General features: G+C 43.8%; 1 protein-coding gene across 4 annotated transcripts in view; it reads right to left on the bottom strand.

Moving 5' to 3' along the window:
- CDKL1 (cyclin dependent kinase like 1) overlaps positions 1 to 18,928 on the bottom strand; it is a 63,891-nt gene that overhangs the window by 19,871 nt on the left and 25,092 nt on the right. For all 4 annotated transcript variants that reach the window (XM_066272122.1, XM_066272123.1, XM_066272121.1 and 1 more), the window contains exon 3: positions 17,820 to 17,941. In XM_066272122.1, the coding sequence (XP_066128219.1) occupies positions 17,820 to 17,941 (122 nt within the window). The remainder of the gene's footprint in view (positions 1 to 17,819; positions 17,942 to 18,928) is intronic.

Genomic DNA, 18,928 nt, shown 5'->3' with positions numbered 1-18,928 from the left:
ATAAGTAATACTGGAGGATAAGGCAGAGGACATTGGGTGCAGCTGAGACGGTGATACCGTTCCGAAAGCAGGGGACGGAGTGACTGCACGCAGACTGACTATTCATACTGACTGTGGGATGGTGAGACTCCCTGCCCTCTACCGCTCTAGGTTCTGAGAAAGCTGGCAGCCAGACTTGACACTTTAGGCAAAATATTGGAAGACTTTTTTAGTGGAAGTCAGGAGGAAAGATCTGAAGACTGGGGTTTTCCCTAACAATGGCCTGACCACATCAGCCTACAGTGAAGCTCAGAGCTCCCAACAGTTCCCTACTCTAAACATAGGCACACAACCAGAAATTATAATTACTAAAGAAAGTTTCAAATAAGAAAGTTAGAGACCAAAACGAACAACAATGCAACTCAAAAGAAACAGAACCTGTGGAGAGTGAAGAGAACATTAAAAAAAAAAAAAAAAAGGCATTTCCTCAGAGAGGACGGCAGCAGGAAAGCTGCTGCATCCGTGAAATGAGAACAGGACACTAAGAACACCAGAGGACCAAAGAGTCAGACATCCAAACAACAGGAGGGCCAGGAAAAGAGAAAACAGAACAAAGGATAGGAAATCAATAATAAAACAACTCAAAAAAATTTTTTTTTCTCAGACAGAAAGGGTGTACCAAATGCCAGAATAATGGGTGAAAGGCAAGGCCCATGACTTTCGTAACCCGGAACGCTGTGAGTAAAGCGAGGATTGAACAAACCACCTCCGGAGATAAAAAAGAAACAGCACTTCACAAAGGAGCAGAAAATGGAATAACAGACTTCTAACCAGCACTAGGGGATAGAAGGCACTTAACAATGCCTCCAAAGTTTTGAAGAAATATTACTTTTCACCAAAAACAAATAAAACATTAATCTAGTATGAAAAGAAAATATTTTTTTAAACATGCAAGAGCAAGGTCTCAATCTCTCTCTCTGTTTCTCTGTCTCTTTTAACCTCTCAGACCCCGTTCCTGGAGGACGCACTCCTCCAAAAGGAAGTAAACTATAAGAAGATTACACGAGACAGAGAACACCGGTGATGGACACAGAGGGGAATGACAGGAACTGCTAGGAGGAGGTGAAGGAAAATGACAGGGTGACAACGGCATTCCAGGCACAGAAAGCAAGGCGGAACAGCGTGACTCAAGAGCCAGGCACGTCCAGGGTTGTCATCACCATGTCCTCTGCCTTATATCATCTTAAGTAAATATGAAAATATTTAACAAACAAACTTAAAAGCTTTGAAAGAGCCTGGGTGTCTGGCCAGACCCTTTGGGCTAAAGTGGACATGCTTTAAGCTGTATCTTATGCTGGCAAGGCTAAGGAATTCCCTCCACTTCACAGCGTGGGTTTCCCAACTGGTGGTCAGCGGCGCTCATGGCTGAGAACGGGCCCGAGTGGGGAAGGGCTGGAACAGGGCTGAAGGGAAGGGGCCCAGTTATGTCTCATTCTTTAGAGCCCAAAAGAGCCCCATTTGTATTCCAGCTCAAGGACAAACCGTCCCTTTAGAGAAGTCACGTAGAAACGCAACCTGAACCTGGGACGGAAGTAACATTTGAGCTTTTCTCCTGGGCCTGGTTTTCCTCCACCGTGAGATTAAGCAACTGAACTTCGTACAAACCATATCCCCACTTGCTCTCGCCAGTGAACAGTGCCCAGCGGAGCTGATGGGCTCCAGCCTGGGCCTCTTGGACTCCCAGTCAGCGGAGTGGGTCTCGTGGGGTTTGTACTCCCGAAGATGCCAGCTCCCCAGACCTAGGAGTGCAGATCTAGGCAGGGTATGAGAAAACTGAGCAAGGACCTTGCTTTATTTTTTGTCCCAAACCAGGTCAAGGTGGGAGGGGATCAGCAAGGCATGTGTTTGCTCCCTGGGTAGCCAGGTGGCCTTCCTTGGAGTCTTCAGTTCAGCTGCCTCACTGAGAGCTCCAGCTGTTCCTCTGAAGCCTATGGGCTGTCACTCAGCTCGGCCGGCCGAGGGGCTCCCTTCTAGAGAGGGGAATGGAATCCATCTTCCACTAGTAGGAAGAGGAGGAGGAGGAACGTGCTCCTGAATCTGGTATCAGCATGACCTCGGCATTCTTCCTGCCTGCTGTGGGAATTCTGTTTCCGCCCCAGGAACACAAGGGGATCCCAACTGTTTGACTCCAAGGAGAGACTGGGATCAGAGAATCAAGCATCATTAGAAACATCTGTAGTTGAGACTGCTGTGTGACTGTGCCATCTTTTTAAAGGACTGGAGATGGATGTGCTTGGACAAAATAAATAAGTAAACCAAGAAAGAGGAAGATAGGAGATCCAGGAAGCAGGGAGTCCAGCCATAGAGAAATTCAGTGGAACTCCAAGGATGACAGCAAAGGGCAGTCCCAGGCCTCAAGCACAACAAGCCAGGCAGAGGGAGAAGGGGGTTCTAAGGGCAGGATGTCACAAAAAAAGGAATGAATGGGTTCTCTGATGTGATTATCCTGTGGAAAAGTATACTGATAAGCTATTAGAAAGAATGAGAAGCCTGACCTGTGGTGGTGCAGTGGATAAAGCATCGACCTGGAATGCTGAGGTTGTGGGTTTGAAACCCTGCACTTGCCCAGTCAAGGCACATATGAGAAGCAACTACTACGAGTTGATGCTTCCCTCACCTCTCCCCACCCTCCTCCCTCTCTATTTTCTTTTCTTTTCTTTTTTTTTTTTGCATTTTTCTGAAGCTGGAAACGGGGAGAGACAGTCAGACAGACTCCCGCATGCGCCCGACTGGAATCCACCTGGCAAGCCCACCAGGGGCGAAGCTCTGCCCACCAGGGGGCAATGCTCCGCCCCTTCAGGGCGTCGCTCTGCCAAGACCAGAGCCACTCTAGCGCCTGGGGCAGAGGCCAAGGAGCGATCCCCAGCGCCCGGGCCATCCTTGCTCCAATGGAGCCTCGGCTGCAGGAGGGGAAGAGAGAGACAGAGAGGAAAGAGAGGGGGAGGGGTGGAGAAGCAGATGGGTGCCTCTCCTGTGTGACCTGGCTGGGAATCGAACCCGGGACTTCCGCACGCCAGGCCGACGAACTACCACTGAGCCAACCGGCCAGGGCCTAAAAAGGCAACTTTTTAATAAATAAATTTTTATTAATTTTAATGGAGTGACATCAATAAATCAGGGTATGTATATTCAAAGAAAACATGTCCAGGTTATCTTGTCATTCAATTATGTTGTATACCCATCACCCAAAGTCAGATTGTCCTCCGTCACCTTCTATCTAGTTTTCTTTATGCCCCTCCCCCTCCTCCCTCCCCCCTTCTCCCCCCCCCCCCCCAGCCACCACACTTTTGTCCATGTTTCTTAGTCTCGTTTTTATGTCCCACCAATGTATGGAATCATGCAGTTCTTGTTTTTTTCTGATTTACTTATTTCACTCTGTATAATGTTATCAAGATCCCACCAATTTGTTGTAAATGATCCGATGTCATCATTTCTTTCTTTTTTTTTTTTTAATTTTATCTGTATTTCCCCGAAGTCGGAAAGGAGGAGAGACAGTCAGACAGACTCCTGCATGCGCCCAACCGGGATCCACCGGGCACGCCCACCAGGGGGCAACGTTCTGCCCACTAGGGGGGCGATGCTCTGCCCCTCCGGGGCGTCGCTCTGCCGCGACCAGAGCCACTCTAGCGCCTGGGGCAGAGGCCAAGGAGGTCATCCCCAGCGCCCGGGCCATCTTTGCTCCAATGGAGCCTCGCTGCGGGAGGAGAAGAGAGAGACAGAGAGGAAGGAGATGGGGAGGGGTGGAGAAGCAGACGGGCGCCTCTCCCGTGTGCCCTGGCCGGGAATCGAACCCGGGACTTCTGCACGCCAGGTCGACGCTCCACCACCGAGCCAACCGGCCAGGGCCTCATCATTTCTTATGGCTGAATAGTATACCATAGTGTATATGTGCCACATCTTCTTTATCAATAAAAAGGCAATTTATAATTTGTGGAAAAGGTACAAAAAATAACCCTAGTACAATAAAATGCTCAGCTGTAAGTAATATTTACAATGGCATAATAAAGGGAACAGTAAATATTAAATTAATAAAATTTTAATGTAACTACTTTGGGGGAATGGAAAGGAGAAATGGGGTAATGGTGCACGAAAGTGAAATGCTCATCTATCATAATAGGAAATCTATAGATAATGTCCCAATTGATAAATCAAGAACTAGCAGTACATCATTCTCATTATATTATATTATATTATATTATATTATATTATATTATATTATTATTATATTATATTATATTATATTATATTGCTGAATTTGATTTGCTATTTGGGTTTTGCTAAGGATTTTTACATCTATATTCATGAGGGATATTTGTCAGTCATTTTATTTTCTTGAAATGTCCTTGCCTAGTTTTGGTATTAGGGTATGGTGGCATCCTAAAATGATGTGGGAAATGTTTTTTCCTTCTATATTTTCTGAAAGAGTTTGTGCAGGATTGCTATTATTTCTTCCTTATATGTTTAAAATAATTCATTCATCAAATATTTAAATAATAAAAGCCAATATCATGACTATAAATCCACATCATTGGTGGTAAAGTAAAATGGTTCAGTTTGGCAAACCCTATGACCCAATAATCCCGTTTTGAGAACTTCTAAGGGAAAAGTGCAAAGGCAGAAACATCTATTGTAGGGAGAGTTTGATAGCAGAAACACTTATCAACCAAACACTGAAAATGGCTTCAATATCAACAATGAAGAATGGTTAGATAGTAATGTAACTACATGTATAATCTTAAGTTATAATAATCAATAATCAATCTAAAGATTATATTGTAACAAACACAGAAATACATATGAAAGACTATGTTAAGTCTATTGTTAAGTGAACAATAGAATTGAGAGGAAAACTGGTAATTTCATCACAGTAACATGAAGCGTGTGGTACTTTGTTTAGAAAAGCAGCCAGTAGATTGGCTGCATTTACAATGGTCTTCAGGTTTGCAGACAGACACTTAATTTTGTCAGCACACCGAGACAGTACCCATTTTAAAGGAGCAGATGAACATTAAACAAATTTAACTGCCTGATTGAAAAACAAACAACATAATGCCAATTTATTCATCCATGTCCAAATCCTGAGTACCAGCTCACACTCTCTTTGCAGGCAATTCCATAAAAAGAGTCAACTTATAATCAGATGGTGTTTGGTGAGTAAAAAATTGAGCGAAGGGAAAAGTAGCTGTTTGACTGGATGCTGTCACATGGCTGTGAGAGCTTAATTCCACCCATCTCCAAATTACAAGGGTCTAGTCATTAGATAAAACATGCAATCAGCCTGACCAGATGGTGGCGCAGTGGATAGAGCGCTGGACTGGGATGCTGAGGACCCAGGTTCGAGACCCTAAGGTCACCAGCTTGAGCGCGGACTCATCTGGTTTGAGCAAAAAGCTCACCAGCTTGGACCCAAGGTCACTGGCTTGAGCAAGGGGTTACTTGTTCTGCTGAAGGCCCACAGTCAAGGCACATATGAAAAAGCAATCAATGAACAACTAAGGTGTCACGATGCACAATGAAAAACTAATGACTGATGCTTCTCATCTCTCTCTGTTCCTGTCTGTCTGTCCCTGTCTATCTCTCTCTCTCTGACTCTTTCTGTCTCTGTAAAAAACAACAACAAAAAAAACAAAAAACAAAAAACATGCAATCAGTCAAATTGAACAAGCCGGGCAACTATGCTGTCTCTTTAAGATTGCTTTCCAGGAGACTTCCTGCCAAGATGGTGGCACAGGTAAATGTGGTACTCTTCATCTCTCACAACCACATCGAAATTACAGCTGAACTACAGAGCCACCATTATTCAGAACTGCCTGAAATCTGGCTGAATGGAAGTCCCACAACTAGGGAATTAAAGAAGAAACCACACCAAGATTGGTAAGAGGGGTGGAGACATGGAACAGAATAGTCCCACACCCACACGTAGTTGGAAGAAATTAGGAGGGATAGCTCAACTGTGGAGGTCTCCCCTGAGGAGCAAGGGGTCCCAGCTCCACACCAGGCCCCCAACCCTGGTTCCAGTGCCTGGAAGAGAAGTCCCTGTTGGCAGTGGAAGTGGAGTTCTTCTATGGAGTCACAAGAAAAGAATTTTGGGGACCCACGCATAAGAGGATGGGTGTAGTGGTAAAGTTTACTAGAACAGAAACAAAGGTGGCCAGTGTTTCATCCATGAAAAGGTGGCCAGTGTTTCATCCATGACCAGATGGCTCAACTCTGACCCGCTGTGGAAGAAGTCCAGTCACACTTGTCCACACCAAGCCCAGGAAGATTAGGGACCAGAGATGCAGAACTTCTCTGTGTCTCATTTCTCTATCTGCACATCCTCCGCCAAGGCTGCACTTGGGCCCATGTGGCTGTCAGGTCCACAGGCTGCTATTGAGAGAGAGTGTGTGAACAAACGAGTGAACACACACCAGGCCTTTGTTCAGCTTTGATTATATTATCTTGGGCTTGGGAAAGAGCAGGCTTTCTTTCAAACCAAACAACTTTTTTCCTAATCCTTCACAAGCTTGTGCTGGGTCTTCCTCCTAACCAATCCCTTCTCTGGATCTTCCGGGGGTTTTGCGTTCCTTATCCAATCTGATCTATTCCTCAGTCTAGACATAATTTTCTCTACTGTTTTATTCCTCCCTCTCTACCCCCTCATAGTCTGGGGCACAGGCCAATTGTCCCCTGGGGAGATTTGAGAGTCAATTCTTCTTCCTTACTGGGGATTAGCATCCATTTGATGAAGGACGTGGCTGTCCTCTGGGGTGTCTGAAGCTGTAACTTCCAGACTTAATCAGGCTTAGGCAAGCCTACCAACCTTTTTTTTTTTTTTTTTTTTTTTTTTTGTATTTTTTGTATTTTTTTTTGTATTTTTCTGAAGTTAGAAACAGGGAGGCAATCAGACAGACTCCCGCATGCACCCACCAGGATCCACCCAGCACGCCCACCAGGGGATGATGCTCTGCCCATCTGGGGCGTCGCTCTGCCTCAATCAGAGCCATTCTAGCGCCTGAGGCAGAGGCCACAGAGCCATCCTCAGCGCCCAGGCAAACTTTGCTCCAATGGAGCCTTGGCTGCGGGAGGGGAAGAAAGAGACAAGAGAGGAAGGAGAGGGGGAGAGGTAGAGAAGCAGATGGGCGCTTCTCCTGTGTGCCTTGGCCAGGAATCAAACCGGGGACTCCTGCACGCCAGGCTGACGCTCTACCACTGAGCCAACCGGCCAGGGCCAAGCCTACCAATCTTGATGTGGTTTCTTCTTTAATTCCCTCGCTTTTGTTAATATATAACTAGCTGCCTACACTAACATCCCCATAACTTCTGTATGTCTTCATTAAGTGGCCCAAGTCCCGGCACTAGTAACAGTCATCGATAGATCACTTTGTAGCTCATGCTGGGTGGCCCCAAGCAGAAAACAGGTGGTGCTGACCTTGGCCTGCACCCATCAGGAGGCCCCAGAGTAGTGTTCCTAGTGGACAGCTTAGACCTTGTCAAAGCACCACTACCCAACCTCCTCCAGAAGCGACACTCAAGGAGTGGACTCAGAGGGCACCAGAGCCCTGATGAAGTAAGTCCTGTTCTGTGGGGTGAACCCCAGCACAGATGACTATAGTGGTCAGAGGTCAGTGGTTAGTGGTCACAGTCAGTCCTTGCAGCTGACTGGCCTGGCGGTAAATCCTTCCTGTTGACATGCCAACAGCAATTAAGGCTCAACTACAAGAGGAGGGTGTACACAGCTGACAGGGGGGATGTACCTCGAGTACCCAGCTGGGGTGATTGGGGAGGCTGTGCCACTGGACCCTACAGAACACCTGCTACATTAGGCCACTGTGCCAAGTCTGGGAGATGTAGCAGCTCTACCTAATACACAGAAACAAACACAGGAAGGCTGCCAAAATTAGGAGGCAAAGAACCATGTTCCAAATAAAAGAACAAAGAACATGTCCCAAATAAAAGAACAACTCCAGTGAAAGAACTAAACAAAATGCAGACAAGCAATCTACTAGAAGCCGAATTCAAAACATTACTTATAAGGATACTCAATAAATTTAGAACTTCAACAGCATAAAAAAGGACCAGTCAGACTAACTGAAATAAAGAATAATTTACAGGGAATCAATAGTAGAGTAGATGAAGCCAAGAATCAAATCAGTGATTTGGAATAAATATAAGGAAGCAAAAAAACACCCAACAAAAGAGCAAAAAGAAAAAAGAATCCAAAAATATAAAGATAGTGTAAGGAGCCTCTGGGACAACTTCAAGTATATCAACATTTGCATTGTGAGGGTGCCAGAAGGAGAAGAATGAGTAAGAAATTGAAAACCTATTTGAAAAAATAATAACAGAAAACTTTCCTAAATTGGTGAAGGAAATAAACATAAAACTCTAGGAATTGCAGAGTCCCGAACAAGATGAACCCAAAGAAGCTCACACCAAGACACATCATAATTAAACTGTAAAAGGTTAAAGAAAAAGAGAGAATCTTAAAAACAGCAAGAGAAAAGCAGTTAGTTACCTACAAGGGAGCTCCCATAAAATTGTCAGCTGATTTCTCAACAGAAACTTTGCAGGCCTGAAGGGAGTGGCAAGAAATATTAAGAGTGGTGAAAAGCAAGGACCTATAACCAAGATTATTGTACTCAGCAAAACAATCATTTAGAATCAAAGGACAGATAAAGATTTTCCCTCCAATCTCTCTACTGGGTATCTACCCCCAAAACTTGAAAACATTAGTATGTAAAGATACATGCACCCCCATTTTCATGGCAGCATTATTCACAGTGGCTAAGACATGGAAACAGCCTAAGTGTCCCTCAATAGAGGACTGGATAAAGAAGATGTGGTACATATATACAATGGATTACTATTCAGTCATAGGAAATGATGATGACATATTGCCATTTACATCATGGATGGACCTTGAGAACGTTATATTAATAAAACAAATAAATCAGAAAAAGCTAAGGGCCCTGGCCAGTTGGCTCAGTGGTAGAGCGTCGGCCTGGCATGCAGGAGTCCTGGGTTTGATTCCTGGCCAGGGCATACAGGAGAAGCGCCCATCTGCTTCTCCACCCCTCCCCCTCTCCTTCTTCTCTGTCTCTCTCTTCCCCTCCTGCAGCTGAGGCTCCATTGGAGCAAAGATGGCCTGGGCGCTGAGGATGGCTCTGTGGCCTCTGCCTCAGGCTCTAGAATGGCTCTGGATGCAACAGAGCGATGCCCCAGATGGGCAGAGCATTGCCCCCTGGTGGGCATGCCGGGTGGATCCTGGTTGGGCGCATGCGGGAGTTTGTCTGACTGCCTCCCCGTATCCAGCTTCGGAAAAATGCAAAAAAAAAAAAAAAGCTAAGAACTTTATGATTTCACACATAGGTGGTATGTAAAAATGAAAGTCATGGACATAGATAAAAATGAAGTGGTTACCAGGGAGACGGGGATGTGGGGAAAGGGCTGGGGAGAAGGGTGTAAAGAGAGAAATACAAGGTGACAGAAAATGACAGGTATACAACATAATCAACAGTTCAAATGTTATAGAAATGTTTACCTGATACTTATATACTCATTGATCAATGTCACCCTGTTAAAGTTAATTTTCTAAATAAAATTTAAAAATTAAAAAGATCTTCCCATATAAGAAAAAGCTAAGGGAGTTCATCACCACAAAAACAGTATTATATAAAATATTAAAGGGTCTTTTTTAAGAAGAAGAATAAAAATATAAAAATATGTACAATAAAATGCAATAAATACATATCTATTAACAATTGAATCTGAAAAACAAAATAAACAAACAAGCAGAACAGAAATGGTGGACTCATAGATACAGAGAACATTTTGACAGTTGCCAGATGGGAAGAGTGTTAGAGGGGTGGGAATAAAAAGTAAAGGAATAAAGAAGTACAAATTCGTTGTTACAGAATAGTCATGGGGGTATATAGGGATACAGCGAAGAGAATGTAGTCAATAATATTCTAATAACTATGTATGGTGTCAGATGGGTGTGAGATTTATCAGGATGATCACTTAGTAGGTTATACAATGTCTAAGCACTGCAGTGTATACCTGAAACTAATGTAATAATGTATGTCAACATGATGGGGAAAAAAAGATTGCTCTCCTTATTTCTGCCCTGATGCATTTATGTGTTGATTTCACAAAATAACTCCCAGAAAGGATCTATGTCTCTCCTTTCAATTTTTGGGGGAAGGATGGACTGTGATCCTAATATCCTGATAACAAAATTAAAATGAACAGAAACATAAACAACTGCTGTGTGAAAGTGAAGAGATCAAACTGATTTTTTAAAATTTCTTCTGAGATATGAGAGATGAAAGAGATGATGAAGAAAGAACATGGGCTTGACCAGGCGGTGGCGCAGCGGATAGAGCATCAGACTGGGATGCAGAGGACCCAGGTTCGAGACCCTGAGGTCACCAGCTTGAGCGCGGGCTCATCTGGGTTGAGCAAAGCTCACCAGCTTGGACCCAAGGTTGCTGGCTCGAGCAAGGGGTTACTCAGTCTGCTGAAGGCCCGCGATCAAGGCACATATGAGAAAGCAATGAATGAACAACTAAAGTGCCACAACGAAAAACTGATGATTGATGCTTCTCATCTCTCTCCCTTTCTGTCAGTCTGTCCCTATCTATCCCTCTCTCTGACTCTCTCTATCTGTAAAAAAAAAAAAAGAAAGAAAGAAAGAAAGAACATGGTTCTTTCCTCAGCATTCTCAATACAGCAGCCGTTGTTTTTATAACTTTTTTTTTTTTTTTTCAGAGACAGAGAGTCAGAGAGAGGGATAGACAGGGACAGACAGACAGGAACAGAGAGAGATGAGAAGCATCAATCATTAGTTTTTTGTTGCGCATTGCGACACCTTAGTTGTTCATTGATTGCTTTCTCATATGTGCCTTGACCGTGGGCCTTCAGCAGACCAAGTAACCCCTTGCTGAAGCCAGCGACCTTGGGTCCAAGCTGGTGAGCTTTTTGTTCAAACCAGATGAGCCTGTGCTCAAGCTGGCGAGCTCGGGGTCTCAAACCTGGGTCCTCCGCATCCCAGTCCGATGCTCTATCCACTGCGCCACCGCCTGGTCAGGCTACAACTGCTCTTCTAATCCATGTGGCATTACAAGAAGCCAAACAATCCATATTCATCAAAGCTTCATTTCTACCCAAGACTACAACAAAGGTGGGGAAGAAAGCGCTGCCCAGCTTCTGTAGAAATAATATGTTCTTAGAAATTTATTCTATAGAAATATTTATGCAAGTGGTTGTTCACTGTAAGAAAACTAGAAACAACCTAAATATTTATCAATGGGGGATTGATACATATCATGGTATGTTTGTACAATGAAAATTCCACATAGCCACTTAAAAAATATAAAAGTAAATATGTATAGCCTGACCAGGCAATGGTGCAGTGGATAGAGCATCAGACTGGGATGCGGAGGATCCAGGTTCAAGACCCCGAGGTCGCCAGCTTGAGCACAGGCTCATATAGCTTGAGTATGGGGTTGCTGGCTTGGGTGTGGGGTCATAGTCATGACCCCATGGTCGCTGGCCTGAGCCCAAAGGACACTGGTTTGAAGCCCAAAGTTGCTGGCTTGAGCCCAGGGTCGCTGGCTTGAACAAATGGTCACTTGCTCTGCTGTAGTCCCTTAGTCAACAACATATGAGAAAGCAGTCAATAAACAACTAAGGTGCCGTAACAAAGAATTGATGCTTCTCATCTCTCTCCCTTCCTGTCTGTCTGTCCCTATCTGTCTCTCTCTCTGTTTCTCTTTCCATCTCTGTCACATATACACACACAAAAGTAAATATATATAAATAGGTAGACAGTTTTGAAATACACTAAAAAATGCAGAACAGTATGTATAGTATAATCTACTTAAATACGTGCATAAAAATAAATACAAATTTTCTAACTGATTATATCTATTTTTATATGTTTCTGTGGTACTTGAAACATTTTTCTTATAATATATCACTTTTAATTGAAAAAAGAAGATTTTTAGGGTTTTGTAAAGATTTAGAATTTCACTGTCAGAAACTGAGAACTTGTAGTGACAACAATTTCCCACCACATGTTCTCTGAATAAAGTACATTAGAGTCAAAGGAGGAACTGGTGGCAATGGAATCTACCCAGAAAAGAATCAGTAAAGTATTGTGTCTGGCTGCATTTACACAGGGGCAGGAAAATGAGGAGAGAACGCCTCAACTAGTCACTTACGAAACTTTGAAATATGAGAGACCAACCAATAGTTTATAAAATTATAAGTACAAAGCATATTAAGACCTGCAGAAAGAAGATAAGGAATGGTAATATGCTTGTATGAAGGCACATATGAACAACAGAAATACAGCACTGGGAATTATAACAGATACATATTTATGTCAGTGTAGCAGTATTCCTGTCTCCTGGTATCAATTGGTTTGTTAGTCTCAACATAAATCTGAATTTTCTCCAAAAGCTTTCCAAAAAAAATACAAGAAACTCCAAACATGTTATTAAGAAGATGAATTAATGTCCATTTTAGATTCAAAGTAGAAATAAGTCTTTGAACCTGATTTGGCAATAATAATTTTTTTTTTTTTTTTTTTTTTTTTAGCAAGGGACAGATGAGACACATCAACTTGTAGTTGCATTACTTTGGTTGTTCATTGATGATCCTATGCTCAAGTTGCAAGTCGATGCTTAAGCTGGTGAGCCTGTGCTCAAGGCAGCAACCGTGCGATTTTGAACCTGGGACCTCTGTGTCTCAGGTCACTGCTCTATCTACTGTACCACCACTGGCTAGGCTGGCAAGAATAATTTTTATTAATGAAAACATTATTATAGTAATACATGGAACAAAGAGAAAATATTTTTTAAAAACAAATAAAATGAAAAACATCTGTATCAATTATAACTCAGAATCACTATTAAAAATGTATATATGAATTATTTTTTTCTTCTACCAATATATAAGATCTATGTAAATGTAATATATATATTTTTAAAAGACTTTATTTATTGATTTTACAGAGAGGGGGTGGAGCAAGAAGTATCAACTCATAGTAGCTTCACTTTAGTTGTTCATTGTTTGCATGTTGTATGTGCCTTGACCCAGCAAGCCCAGGGTTTTGAACCAGAGACCTCAGCATTCCAGGTCAGTGCTCTATCCACTGCACCACAATAGGCCAGGCTAAAATATGTATTTTTATTACAGCATTTTTTTTTATCATTTTGCAACCATTCATGAACATTATTTTGTCAATGCATCTTTTGGCTACAAGCATGATTATTAGTGGCTCCACTGTATGCCATTGTAAAGATATACCATAATTTGGCCCTGGCCGGTTGGCTCAGTGGTAGAGTGTCAGCCTGGCGTGCAGGGGACCCGGGTTCGATTCCCGGCCAGGGCACATAGGAGAAGCGCCCATTTGCTTTTCCACCCACCCCACCCCCGCCTCCTTCCTCTCTGTCTCTCTCTTCCCCTCCCACAGCCAAGGCTCCATTGGAGCAAAGATGGCGGCGGGCGCTGGGGATGGCTCCTTGGCCTCTGCCCCAGGCGCTAGAGTGGCTCTGGTCGCGGCAGAGCGACACCCCGGAGGGGCAGAGCATCGCTCCCTGGTGGGCAGAGCGTCGCCCCTGGTGGGCGTGCCGGGTGGATCCCGGTGGGGCGCATGCGGGAGTCTGTCTGTCTCTCCCCGTTTCCAGCTTCAGAAAAATCCAAAAAAAAAAAAAAAAAAAAAAGATATACCATAATTTACTTAACCAACCCTCTATTGTTGGACATTTTCTGTTGTTTACAATTTTTTCATTATAAATAATATTTTAACAATAAACACTTTTTTTTTTACAAGGACACAGAGAGAGAGTCAGAGAGAGGGATAGATAGGGACAGACAGACAGAAACAGAGAGAGATGAGAAGCATCAATCATCAGTTTTTTGTTGTGAGACCTTAGTTGTTCATTGATTGCTTTCTCATATGTGCCTTGACCGCTGGCCTTCAGCAGACCGAGTAACCCCTTGCTTGAGCCAGTGACCTTGGGTCCAAGCTGCTGAGCTTTGCTCAAACCAGATGAGCCCACGCTCAAACTGGCAGCCTCGGGATCTTGAACCTGGGTCTTCTGCATCCCACTCCAATGCTCTATCCACTGCGCCACTGACTGGTCAGGCAACAATAAACACTTTTATAAGTAAATCTTAACACATATACTCAATTATTTTCTCCTGGTAAATTATTAGAAGTAGAATTGTTCAGTCTAAGATTATGTTTCTAAGGCTTTTAATACATGTTGCCAAATTAGCCTCTGGAAAAAAGGCTTCCAGCAGTGTACTGAAAATATTTTTTGACAATATTATGTTCTAATATTTTTAAATAAAAGTAACTATTTTAAACTAAAAAATAATCAAAACTTTCTTAGGATTATTCCTCTTTAAAATAATTTTGTGCCAATTTATTGGTTTGCTAATTTGGTCATTTCACCACAAGTAATGGGGATATACCTATGTCAAGAATTAAGCTAGAGGCCTTGGCTATTTGGCTCAGTGGTAGAGCATTGATCCAGCATGTGGATGTCCCAGGTTCAATTCCTGGTCAGGGCACACAGGAGAAGCGATGATATACTTCTATATCCCTGCCCCTCCTGCTCCCGCTCTCACTCTTCCCCTCCCAAGCACGAGCACTTAAGCCAGCATGCTGAGGATGGCTCCATGGACCCTGCACCTCAGGCGCTAAAAATAGCTCAGTTGCCAGAGGCCCCAGATGGGCAGAGCATCGGCCCTAGACAGGGGTTACTGGGTGGATCTCAGTCGGGCACATACGGGAGTCTTTCTCTCTATTTTCCTTCCTCTCACTTGGAAAAGAAGGAAAGAAAAAAAAAAGAATTAAGCTCGAAGATACTGGGGCAACACAGGTGAGGAAGGCGCAGCTCGTGCCCTCGAAGATTTTATAGTTTACTGGGCAAATGGAGTATGCAGTATAAATGATCCTAGAAGCTGTTATGGACACCAGAGAAAGACACTCCTGACTCTCCTCAGTGGGCTATAAGATAGCTATCACAAAGCAGGTCATACCTGAGCTGTGTCTGAAGGACAAGCAGGAATTTGCTAGGCAGAATAGAAAAGGTAAGGCCACCCAGGCTGAGCAAACAGCACATCCTGAAGCCTAGAATGCAGATGATTCTGTGGGATGGGAAACTGGTGGGAATGGGGTGATCCTGTCGAGTGACTACAGTGATCACAGGACATTCTTGAGTTAAGTGCAAACCTAAGGAGGACCCAACTGGCACCAGCAGGGAAGCATCAGCATTAGCACTATCCTTTGTTGATATTATCTAACAGATCAAATATGAAACTGAAGGAGAACCAAAGTCTTCTGACTTCTCGAATGTTGAATCATCAATTAAATTCATAGCATCTTAGAGCTGGAAGTTCCCTTAACTTCACCTGGTACTAAACTCTCATTTTTCCAGGTGGGGACACCTGTAGGCAACTTGCCACAGGTCACACGGATAATGATGACCCACTGTCACTGGAATGTACATACAAATAACTCACCTCCACAGTAAAACATTTTTCCATTTCCTTGAACATATATAACATAGTTTAGCCAATGAAGGTTTTTTAAAAAAAAGTCTGCTTTTAAAACTCTAATCACTCCTTATCCTATTTTTTTCTGCTCAAACCATCCATATGCCAAAAAATAACTGACTCTTGATTGCTTTCAACCGCCCACTAATCAGTGTTTCCAAGTGACTCAGTCTAACATGACTAATCAAACTCCTGTAACACCTCCCTTGTACCACATAGTCATGAGTAATTTACTAATGAGTTTCACTGAACTGTCAACACCAAGCTGTCAAAAGAGCAAATATCAACATGTCCCTTGAACACATTTCTCCGTGTCAATGACTTTCTGAATGGAGGTGTCTGTTCTCTCGGCTCTCTCTGGTTGTGTAAATTAACATAAAAAGCCTATGCCATGGTCACTAATAAACTGTAAGCCATTTTAATCCCATTTGCTTGGAATTCAGGGTAGATAATATATAACCACCACTACATGGCAGAGTAAGCTCTTAACCAAGGCTTAAAAGCATTGTTAAAAGAGCCTCAGCCTCCAGCCAGTTACTGTGAATGTGATGGGGCATCATTCCACCACTCTGACTTACAATGCACTCTGCATATTGTCCCCAGCCAAAGATGGGCTCCCAGGAGCCAAGCAAAAGGAGAGAATGAAATACCCTTTCCTGCTTAACTTCTCTTAAATATCCTCACTTTTCAAGCCAAAGGCTGCCTCCTCCAAGAAGTCTTCCTTGACTCACCTGCTTTGAATCATCTCTCCCAGGGCCTGCTAATTATTCTACCCTCTCCTGGCCACAGTGATTGGCCCCAGGGATGTTTACATCACCTGAGCTGAGCCCATCAGAGTCTTCCACTGGACTTTATATGCAGATACTACCTTCTTCTAGAACTTCCTTTCTTCTAGAATGGCTACATAGGTGGATAAAAACCTGTGGTGATGCTTTCTGTCATATTTTTCCTTTCCTAACACTCTCCATCCTACACCCCCCCACACACACACAAACACATCCTCCAAAATTCACCTTCTAAGGGAGACTCGTCTGCAAGACAGAATGACACCAATAAATACAAAGAAGAGTTGAGAGAGAGAGAACAGCCACCACCTACGACACTCTGCCTTAAGACACCCAGCTGAGGAGTGGGTGGGAGCCAAAATCCAGCCCGAATTCTGCTCACCCTGGCAAGGGGCTACCCTCAACCAGAGGAAGGGAGAAGGGAGACCCCTTTTATTCAAACAAGGGCTCTGCCTGCTCACTGAACCTTCTTCTAATGCACACAGAAGAATTACATATGCTAGCAAGGTGTGATAAGATCAGTGAAGCCTTTAAAGTTACCCCTAATCGTAGAGCATCGGCCTAGCGTGCGGAGGACCCGCGTTCGATTCCCGGCCAGGGCACACAGGAGAAGCGCCCATTTGCTTCTCCACCCCTCCGCCGCGCCTTCCTCTCTGTCTCTCTCTTCCCCTCCCGCAGCCAAGGCTCCATTGGAGCAAAGATGGCCCGGGCGCTGGGGATGGCTCTGTGGCCTCTGCCCCAGGCGCTAGAGTGGCTCTGGTCGCAACAAGGCGATGCCCAGGATGGGCAGAGCATCGCCCCCTGGTGGGCAGAGCGTCGCCCCATGGTGGGCGTGCCGGGTGGATCCCGGTCGGGCGCATGCGGGAGTCTGTCTGACTGTCTCTCCCTGTTCCCAGCTTCAGAAAAATGAAAAAAAAAAAAAAGTTACCCCTAATCCTTCCTAGTTACAGCCACCAACACCTGTCTTTTTCATCCACACTTGTTTCAGCCGGGTTTTTGTCAGTTGTAATCAAAGAAGCCCTGACCAAGACCGCAAAACAGACATTCGATTGCTTCAGATAAATCCGGAGTTTGTTTTAGCCATAAACTTCCTATTAGCCATTGTCTTTGGAATATTCCTTCCAATTTCCAAGTCCTTACACTTTCCTAGTCACAGAATAACTAATATCCTTCCTTTTCTTTCTTAGAGACTCTGATAGCTTCTATGCAAAGACGTCAAGTTCAACCTAACAGTCCTGCTGTTGCTTTCTTCATGAAAATGATTAGATATGATCTCTTCCTATCATTTCAGTAACTCCCCCTCTGTCAAACCCAGCAGCAGAGTATGCTGTCTGGACAATGGCTGTTCTCGCCTAATTGAAAAAGGGTCATTGCTAATTTTCCCTCATAAACCCTGGTGTGTTTCACTGTATTCCTGTTAGTAAGGCCTGGATTACTCACCCTCTCTGGTATCTGTCCAACTCATGCAGAACTGTGTGGTCGCAGTACTCAAACACCAGGTGAAGCTTTCGCTTCTTCCGGAAAACTTCAATAAGGTTGACAAGGTTGGGGTGCTTGAGTTGCTGAAAACATAAAAAACAAGGTGCTAAATGTGAGTTGTGAAAGACAGCTTTCTCTAGTTTTGATCCAGTAAGAGGAAAGCTGTTTGTCCTTTAGGAAGTCTTTCTCTTGGTTGAAATAGCTTATAAACAGTATAATCTTACTTCTCTTTATGAGCTGTCTATTAGCAGCTTGTAAGTGAAAAGCGATTATAACCCAGGCGGCTGGTGAAGGCAAAGAGAGGGATGAGAAGGCTGGGAAAGAAAGAATGAAAAGGGGGTAAAGGGTTAGTTAATAAAAACTCATCCTTTAAGGCTCAGATGACATGCCCCTTCCCAAGGCGGTCTCCCCTGATCTCCCCAGACCGATTCAATGCCCCTGTAAGGCTGGTAGCTCCCCTGAAGTATTTGTCCTTCAGAATCTTTTTTATTTACTAAATAATTACAAAGTAAGGATTACTCAGTTGATTGTTTAAAGTCCTCTGCTGTCAACAGATAGAATAGATACATTCAACAGAATGTAAGAACCCTGACATAAGGGTCTGTGTTCTCTTGTTTACTCAAAATGATGTTGTTGTACCCCCAGCATGGGGCCCTCACGCATCATAATAGGCACTTGATAACTGTGAATAAGTAAGTAAAGCACATTTCCTAAGTTGAGAAAACATTTTAAAACAGGAAAACGGGGAAGACTCGTGAATCTGATGTGCCTGAAGGTGTGTATCTAGAACGTGGACCAGGGCAGAGGCAAGCCAGTGGAGAAAAAGGAACTGTTCAGAGATAGCCTTTGTTATGAGAATAGTCAGGATGTGGTGATAGACTGGAGGGGAGGGGAGGGAAGAGGGAGGCATCAAGAATGACCGAAGGTTTGTATTGCCCTGGCCAGGTAGCTTGGTTGGTTAGAGCATTGTCACAATATGCCAAGGTCATGGGTTTAATCCCCAGTCAGGGCACATACAAGAATCAACCAATGAATGCATAAATAAGTGGAACAACAAGTCAATGTTTCTC

This window comes from Saccopteryx bilineata, chromosome 4 (assembly GCF_036850765.1).
Source record: "Saccopteryx bilineata isolate mSacBil1 chromosome 4, mSacBil1_pri_phased_curated, whole genome shotgun sequence".
Lineage (NCBI taxonomy): Eukaryota > Metazoa > Chordata > Mammalia > Chiroptera > Emballonuridae > Saccopteryx > Saccopteryx bilineata.
This window is presented reverse-complemented; position numbering and strand designations above follow the sequence as displayed.